Source organism: Papaver somniferum, chromosome 5 (assembly GCF_003573695.1).
Source record: "Papaver somniferum cultivar HN1 chromosome 5, ASM357369v1, whole genome shotgun sequence".
NCBI lineage: Eukaryota > Viridiplantae > Streptophyta > Magnoliopsida > Ranunculales > Papaveraceae > Papaver > Papaver somniferum.
The window spans coordinates 71856254-71865026 of record NC_039362.1 but is presented as its reverse complement, the minus strand read 5'-3'; the positions used below and the strand labels follow the sequence as shown (position 1 = coordinate 71865026).

Genomic DNA, 8773 nt, shown 5'->3' with positions numbered 1-8773 from the left:
ACATAACGTTCTCTTTGATCAATGAATTAAACAAAGAACAAGTTTCAGTTTAGTACACACTAATACTACATACTTTTATGTAGTATATTCAAAGTTGTAAGGAACTCATCCAGAAACTTAGAATCCCCAAACTAAAAGTACCTAAAAAACTAAAACTTCAACTGGCCGTACAACATGTGAGTACAAACACCAATAAGCTTATACTTAGTTTGCACCAAAAACCAATAAGAAGAACATGACAATTGTTGGTCCAGTCCAGTCCAACAGAAGTGTGCATGTATGTTCTTCTAAGGTACCTTAAATTTGCAACCGTAGCTAGTTAGTAGGTTAGAAACATGGTCTACATTTAGTCAAACCTAGCCCACCCTCACAAATTTTAGCTATTATTTTTAGTGATGACAGGCAATCTTAAAAGTTAAAGCAGGTCTCAGCTTCCATGTTGTCTGCAATCACAATATCAATAGGTTGCTTGATCTTCTCTGTCTTTTATACAAGCCTTGCAAACTTCGAAACTGTTTCTGCGATAACAACTGATCTGAACACATAGCAAGCACAACGCGCACGTGCCCATCTTTTTGTTTGGTTAATGTCAGATATTTCTCTTATAGAGATTGTGGATAATCTGAATCTCGTCAGCACCATAATTTCTATATATGCATTAAAAAAAAAAATACACCCTACAAGTAAGATTTAGCTTAGGAGACTGCTTGTCATGGATGTATTATCAAACCACTTGATAGAAATGCCAAAACCACTTTTAAGCTAATGTCACTTAGATATCAAATCTTAATTACCTAATTAGTTAAAGCTTATTAAGAGGACAACAAGAATATTAATTTTTTCAAAACCAGATAGTCAGGGTAACTGTATTTAACTATCTTTTGACGTAAAATGTCAGAAATCTCACTCTAGATTCGAGGAAATCAAAGATCATCAATTGAGCTTTTTCTTTTTTCCTTTGACAGAAGTTAGTGGTCAAGGAGGTAACTTTAACAGCACATTTCACTCCCCAAGCAGGAAAATAGTCCATGCCTTGAGTACACAGTAGTTGAAAATGCATGGTAAAACAACTGGGTAATTCGTCAATATTCACGTCTCTAGTTGCCCGACGAGAAAATTGAACAGTAATTAGAATATTTTGGAGTTAAATACTCTGATGAAAACAAGGTATGAATGCACCTTGCATACATACATATATATATACACACACCGAATGCGTTCCACAACATGGTGGAATCATATATGCAGCCCAATGTCCGATTACCCAATGCATACAACAAGACAATCACCCACAACGGAACGAAAAAGGTTAAGATGAATAACTAATTTTTTTTGTGGTGCAAGTTAATGATCTTAACCTTTTCGCCATTAAGAGATTAACCGACTTAGTTATGGTTAAGAGTTCACACGCTGTTCTCAAGAGACACCCACTAGAACGAAGTTGGAGGACTCCCCCTCGTGTTCATAAATGAAAACCCTTATTAAACTCAGACTTCTATGAATGAATAAGCCTCATCTTCTGTTTGTTGTCAATGATGGTGATGATGGGGTTAGTGATTCTATGCAGCAATAATCACTTTCCCATGTTCTTCAAGCTCTTAATTTTATGCTTAAAATGTTTCTTAACTATGTTTAGATATCAAAGCATAACTCAAATTTTGTATTGCTTAGCATGCCAAGTTCAAAGCCACTAATATAGCTCAACTCTCTAGGAGGTTGAGGTCTGTCTAGAGTAGTTCCCGTGAGTACTAACAAGACTTATCATCAAATGACACCTACCAGTCTAAATCTCGACCCCATCCTCATCAGTGGTACAGCAGCAAAACTGCCTGCTATTTCACTAGGTATACACTGCACTAGGAATATGGGCCGACTCACCGATGCCATTTGAAATCAAAGGCGTTGCAGCAAATTTTGCAAGGGAGCATGTGGTGTATTTCATTGCGATTTCCGACATATATGTAAGGCAAAAGGGACTACTTTTTAGCCCCTTGCAAACCTAACCAGTTCGTCTGGCCTCAACATAGAGTGGAAACTGCAGTCAAGTTCCAGTGTAGCTATAAAATCAAATCATTTCGCCTGACTAGCATGGATCTGCATTATGCAAAATTTTACCGGAAAAGAAGGGTGCCTGGGCACCAAAAGCTTATTGAATATGCATGTAACCACTGCTATGACAAAATGATATCTAATCATCTAATTGGAGCAATGATTATAGAAAATAACTCAATTCCAGAATAACAAAATAGGACTCATCATTATCAAAGCCCCCCAATCATGATCATGAGTCAGAGCAGCAGCATAAAGTAATGGTTCATCATAAGGGAGCCGTTAGCTTCAACAACTGAAAACTGTTCTCTCTTATTTTTATTTTCCTCTGACTCTGAGATATATGCCTCCGAGTCTGAGTTCTAAATTAACTTCCATTCTTAAGATGCATCTTTCTTAAAAAAGATTAATAATTTCTTTAGATTCCATTAGCAAAAATGTATCTCTTAACCAAAGGAATCCAAAGGATGATACAAGTTAAACCTTGTTTAATATTTTTCTTTGTTCAGAATATGCGACTCAGACCGTGTTTTTCATACTGCAGTGACACGAGGCTTGACTGTGTTTTCGCCAGATATTTTAACTACATTTCTGTATCACGCGGATATACATTAAAAGGTTTAATTAGCTCAATGAAGCTTAACTAAAGTATGCCCAAGCCAGATACGGTGTATTCTTTTTATTACTTTTTTCTAACTTGTACATTTGGAATTTGAACTGATTCCTAATCAGGGAGACGGTGCAATCAACAAACAACTTTCTTTACTTTTACCAAACTACCAATTTTTAAGTGACATCTAGTTAAGTTAAGTAAGATTGAACAGCTATTAACCTAGATTGACAATAAAGAGTGTGCTAATAGCAAGTTGAGATCAAATTAAAATACGAACAACAGAATCTTAGTTATGTTTTTCCTTAGACTACATGTTTATAACATAAATATGGGGACTAGAGTAACCCAACAAGGCAACTATATATTATATAACTCAAACCCAAGTTGTATGGGTGATGACAAAAGGTATGAACAACACCCCTAATATGTACTTCTCCTAGTTGAATGCATGGCAACAGACAAACACAAAACATTCATATCTTCTATTCGAGGCTATCATACGCCTCTCTCGCAATTGCGTGCACACACAAAGTCCTAACATGCACACTTTCAACCTCCAAAAAAAACCACATTCAACTTCACAAGCTTTATGCACTGTTTTTTTTCTTTTCTTTTGATTTGTGTTTCCTAAGTCCTACTTACATACCCAAGAATTAAAATGTTAAACAATTTGAATATAATATATGTTGGAACCCTAGGTTTGACTTGGGTTTGGAATCCAAACTGCTACTCCTCTCTATAAATCCCTCACTGAGTTTTTCATTTCTCTTCTCTTTTGTTGTTCAACAACAAGCTACTACTACTAAATAAGAACAAAGCCTGAAAGAAAAGAAAGAAACGAAAGAAAAGAAGTAACAAGATGATGCTAAATTTAAGGTTGAATAGTAGTTTTATACTTGGGATTCTCTTCATTTTGCTTGCAATTAGAGGGTCTATTGCTCATACCCAAGAAGGTATATATAAATTGATCCCACCTATTTTTATCTCTATTTCTATATTTTCTTCTTCTTTGAAGTAGTACTAATCGTTTGTTTTGTTTTGTGAAGCTCTTGAGAAAAAGCAGATGGGAATTGAAAACGGATTTTCGACTAATGGAAGGAATGTGGACCAGGTTGGGTTACTAAACATATCAAAAGAGTCTTATAAGGCTTCTTAATTTGTAAACTATAGAAAATTGTTGTCCTAAACAGAATCACTTAAGCAGGAATTTTTCGACGGTGTTCCAACTGCTGCTGTGACATCTAAAAGCAGTAAAAAGCTTGGAGGAAGAAAAATGTTGCTGGATGCTGATAACGAGAAAGAGATGAAGACGAAACACGAAAATGCGCAGCTAAAGGACGGAGAAGAAAAGTCTGCTGCAAAGATTTCAGGTGCAAAACATTCTTCTATTGAAAAATGTGATGATGAACAAAAAGGGAATAAAGAGGATGAAATGATGAATGTATTAGAGTGTAATAAATTGATGACTACTGATGATAGAAGTATAACGCCAGTGAAAGTTAATGTGGCTGGAATTATATCCCTCAGTGCTGATTATCATGTCCCTAAACCTCATCCACCTAAGAATAACTGATCAGAATGTTGTGTAGCAGTTTAGTTCTAGATATAGCTCTTTATTCTTCTTTCTCTGTTTTTCTTTTTTTTTTCTCTATATAGATTTCCTAGTCCAAAAAAGAAGTGCGAAATATCATACATGTATGTATGCAATATATTGAATTTTGATATATTTAAAGAAAAATCCATACTTATAAAGGCTCCAAGTTCTTATGGTTTCCAAGTTGGATGCACTTGTTGCTTTCTTTTTCTTCTGTTGTTGTCTAGAATTTCTAAATTTTAGCGACGTTTAACAAAAATCAATATTGTGTAGTACAACTTATATCAAGTTATGGTTGAGAGTAATAGCTGCAGGACAGAATGGATCTTATAGCTTATAGTGTTTGGTTTGGCCTTGCAGGAATAAATAGCAAAAATGCTCCTGCCAGATCACTAGGAAATCCTCAAGAGGGTATAGCTGATCAGGTCTGTTGATCTGTCCCCCTCTTTTTCTCTCATAAAAGAGCACAAATTTATACTAACGTAACGTTTACTGTTTTGGTTACATTGATTGTACCAGTGTAAGTACTGGACCAATAAATGTTTTACAATGCCAGTTTGCGTAGAAGTTATAGAACTACAAAATTTTCATTTCTAATGTACAGACATTGATCTTGCTAAAATCTGATCATGCCTTTCTGTGTTGACACCCTAGAATAATAGAAGCAAATTGAAGCCAGAGAAACTAACCTCTACAAGCTGGATGAAAAAGCATATCAAGGCTGATGCAGATGAGGAACTCGCAACTTTGATGCAGAAGGATTATCCAGTGAATCCTGGAAGGGACAGGCCTCGTCGAAAACCTCCGATCAACAATGGACATAACCCCCTGCGTACAGATCACACCAGACCATAGTTGTGTTTTAGCTTATGTTTAGCTAGCTTTGTTATAAACTCACAAGTTTTGCTGCATTAGACAGTACACAAACAGAAAGTAGCCTGTTAGATGACTAGATTTAATGTCATAGTAGGAACTATTGTTTTTTAGCAAATTCAGAGAAAGACGAGCATGATAGCCAGATTTTATTTTCTTGATCAAAGCTGCTAATCTCTAGACTAAAAAAGAAGTAGAAAAATTGCTAATAACTATTATTATTATGGCAGAGCACTTTTATAACCTTTACTCAATGGAAGACTATTTTGGATTGACTACAGGTGAATATTGGATTTTTGTGGCTGAACTATTATTGCTCTCTTATAAGTTCACCAGAATTCAGGTTGTGACTCATCAAGTACTTGCAGTAACAAAAAGACCTACATGTGTATGTGAACTTTTACTAAGCTGAATTAGATTGATATATCAATTCATATTCACTGGACTACATGTTTGTTGGTATCATGCAAAACGGTGTTGTTCAAATGCAATTAAGTTGCATTGAAATGTAGCTGTGTTTGGTAAAAATCCGTTCGTGACATGGAACAGATATGCTTCCTTGCCCATCCTAAGAAATGCCTTCCACTCTTCTGGCTGAAAGGCTGAAACTGTACATGTTTGTGCTGGAATATGTTTCCGCGCAATCAAAAACTGATCTGCTCCTCAAAACAAAAAAATTAAAGGAAGAGAAAACGATGAGAGTCAAATGAGTAAGAAATAAGGATACTACTGAAGCATGCCATACCAAAAAACAAATGCCGTCAAATATTGAACAACAAAATGATTCATCCATTTTCAGAAACAACTCCTCAATAATTAACATTCGGGAGCGTACAGTATCTGAAGAATTCAATTAAAGCAGGGTCTCAACGCCAATGAGTCTCTGAAGCGAGACGAAGTTGGCACCATTGGACAAGGTTAAATAGGTGAATCAAGAATATCAAAGAAAGAATAAAGTCAGCCCAGCTTCCCCAAAGCCTACTTGTCTATATTTACTTCTAGTTTTTCAACTTTAAAGAAATCTGACAAACAAAAAAATGCAGTTTTAATTTTGGAAACAAAGATGGCAGTGGCATTCCTATCTCAGATTACTTCTTTTTCTTAAGCATGAACTGTATACCAAAATTTTCATGAAGACCAAATTAAATCAATAAACAAGATTAGACAGCTGTTAACCTCCATCAACTATAGGAAAGAGTGTTCTAAAATCCAAATTCAAGGAGGGTAGAATCTCTTTCATGCCCATCGGCTGTAGCTGATCTCTCTAGTTGACTACACAATATCTATCACATTTGCATATCATGATTATATTATATTACAAAAAGAAACAAAATGTTTACTACATATACATGGGGACTAGAGTAACCCAACAATATTATGTAAACCAAAACCCCTAGGATTTGTTAGTGACTACAAAAGATAAAACAGTAACCCCTGATTCAATTTGGTCCTTCTTCGAAGTTGCATGCATGGCAGCAGACAAGCGCAAAACACCCGCCATATATCTTCTATTGTTCGAGGCCATATCTCTCTCTACATGCACTACTTTTAACCTCCAAACAAAAAAACCGCATTCACCTTTTCATGCTTTTCTTAATACTACTGTTTCTTTCTTTCTTCTTCTTTTTTCTTATGATTTGCGTTTCCCAAATCCTACTTACATACCCAAGAAACATAAATGTTAAAAAATCTCTGATATAACAGATGTTGGGTTTGGGATTTGAACTTTGAAATACTATTCTCTATAAAACCCTTACTGTTCAGAACACAATTTTCTTCTCTTTTGTTGTTCATCAACAAGTTAGATTTCGTTAGTACTAATCTAACAGAACCAAAGAAAACAAAGAAATTAAAAAGATCGATGGTGCTGCTTATTATAAGGTTTAAGAGTAGTTTTGTGCTTGGAATTCTCTTCATTCTAGTAGCATTTAGAGATTCTATTAATGCGCATACCCAACAAGGTATAAACTGATCTAACCTTTCTTTCTCTAATTCTATTCCTTTTTGTAACTATTTGAAGAAGTACCAATGTTGCTTCTCTCTTTTGAAGCTCTTGAGAAAAAGCCGGCGGGAACAGAGAATGGGTTTTGGATGAATAGAAGGAATGTTGTGTCAGTTGATCAGGTTAGATTGTTGTGTACACATATCGTAAAATATAAAACTCTCCATCATCGTACTTGCATCATTCTTCTAGTATGGAAATCATCATTTGCATTACTATCCTAAAGAAACTCTTCAGCTGAACCAATAAAGTTAAGCAGGAATTTTTCGATGGTGTTCCAACAGCGGCTGATATGACATCGGAAAACAACAAAAAGCTCGGAGGAAGAAAAATGTTGGTGACCGCTGATAACGATAGAAAGACCACGATAAAACACGAAAATGCAGGACAATTTATTGGAGAGGCTACTACTAAGATTTCAGGTGCTGAACATTCTTCTGTTGGAAACACTGACAAGTCTCAAAAAGGGAATAATGAAGGGGGTGAGCTGAATGTAGAATCTAACAAATTCATGAGTAACACTGATAGAAGTAGTCTGCCAGTGAATGTTAGTCTAGGTGATTCTATAGCTGTGAGTGCTGATTATCTTGACCCAAGACCTCACCCACCTAAAAATAACTGATCAGAAGATGAAGAAATGTTGCGAGAGCAGTTTTTTTTAGACAAAGTTCTTTTTATTTTGGTTTTCTTTTACTTTTTCCGTTTCTTCTCTTTCAGTGAAAAAAGAAGTGTCAAATATCACAAATGTATGTATGCAATAATTTATCTTTTGCTGCATTTAAATGAAAATTCATACTCAATGTTCATCATTTATATTTACTACAAACTGTGTGATTCAAGTAATTTGATCTTAAAGAGTCATCTTCTAAACAGAAGCAAGCATTACTAAATCATCTCCGATTAGTAAAAATATGCCTAGATGGAAGTGTAAGAAAGTGTAATAGAATAGTGTTTGTATGCACACGCCGATCCAATGCGAACTTAAATAACTGTGCAGAGTGCAGAGGATGGAAACTACACAAATTGCTTTTCCAAAGAGAATTTTTTGTATTTTTATAATTGTAAGTTTGTTACCGATTACAAGTTATCAACAAGACCACTAACCTCCAGACAAAACACAGATCGAAAGAATCACTCTCTCCCATAATCGATATCCCTTTCTCCGATAATAGATTTTGACATTATTATATATAGCAGAATAAATATATGTTTAGAAAAACATAAGAAAATACGGAGGCAAAGGAACTAACCTTAGCTGCTGCTGCACCAGTTCATGATCAATTCATTGTGATGATAATGGCCATACTGAGGTATAGTGGAAAATCCCCAAGTTAAACTTCCCATTTCAGTAGATCTTACATAAACCTGGTCTTCGAGTACAGCTCATCTCCATTATCAAGAAAATCTTATTCGGAACAGTGGTGAAACACTACTCAAAGATCTATTACAAGAAGACCAGGTTTATGTAATCTTAAGAGAAAACCCTAGTACAAGTGGATTAAACGAACACTGAAAATCACCATTTGAGCAAAATCACTTGAATTTGTTTGGGCGAGATAAACAAAAAGAACGCCTTAGACTGGGTCTTATGGGCATGCCCAAGGGCTTCCCAACCTAAAAAACCGTGGTCTAAAGGGGTCCT

At 35.4% G+C, this 8773-nt stretch overlaps 2 protein-coding genes across 2 annotated transcripts; both read left to right on the top strand.

The window, feature by feature from the left end:
- The first annotated feature begins 3451 nt into the window (after positions 1-3451).
- LOC113281878 lies at positions 3452-5133 on the top strand. The gene is made up of 5 exons (XM_026530780.1): positions 3452-3615; positions 3709-3773; positions 3867-4032; positions 4617-4681; positions 4911-5133. The coding sequence occupies exons 1-5, from the start codon at positions 3522-3524 to the stop codon at positions 5109-5111; spliced, it is 591 nt and encodes a 196-aa protein (XP_026386565.1). The 5' UTR covers positions 3452-3521; the 3' UTR covers positions 5112-5133.
- Positions 5134-6526: 1393 nt separating this feature from the next.
- Positions 6527-7880, top strand: LOC113281879. Its single transcript, XM_026530781.1, has 3 exons — positions 6527-7090; positions 7180-7253; positions 7391-7880. Exons 1-3 carry the CDS (start codon positions 6991-6993, stop codon positions 7751-7753), a joined length of 537 nt encoding a protein of 178 aa, XP_026386566.1. The 5' UTR covers positions 6527-6990; the 3' UTR covers positions 7754-7880.
- Positions 7881-8773: the final 893 nt, after the last annotated feature.

Coding starts and splice junctions, on each gene's coding strand:
- LOC113281878 (XM_026530780.1), top strand. CDS start 3,522: ATGATGCTAAATTTAAGGTTGAATAGTAGTTTTATACTTGGGATTCTC. Junction 3,774..3,866: donor ATGGAAGGAATGTGGACCAG/GTTGGGTTACTA, acceptor TCACTTAAGCAG/GAATTTTTCGACGGTGTTCC. Junction 4,033..4,616: donor GTCTGCTGCAAAGATTTCAG/GTGCAAAACATT, acceptor TTGGCCTTGCAG/GAATAAATAGCAAAAATGCT.
- LOC113281879 (XM_026530781.1), top strand. CDS start 6,991: ATGGTGCTGCTTATTATAAGGTTTAAGAGTAGTTTTGTGCTTGGAATT. Junction 7,091..7,179: donor TAATGCGCATACCCAACAAG/GTATAAACTGAT, acceptor TCTCTTTTGAAG/CTCTTGAGAAAAAGCCGGCG. Junction 7,254..7,390: donor ATGTTGTGTCAGTTGATCAG/GTTAGATTGTTG, acceptor AAAGTTAAGCAG/GAATTTTTCGATGGTGTTCC.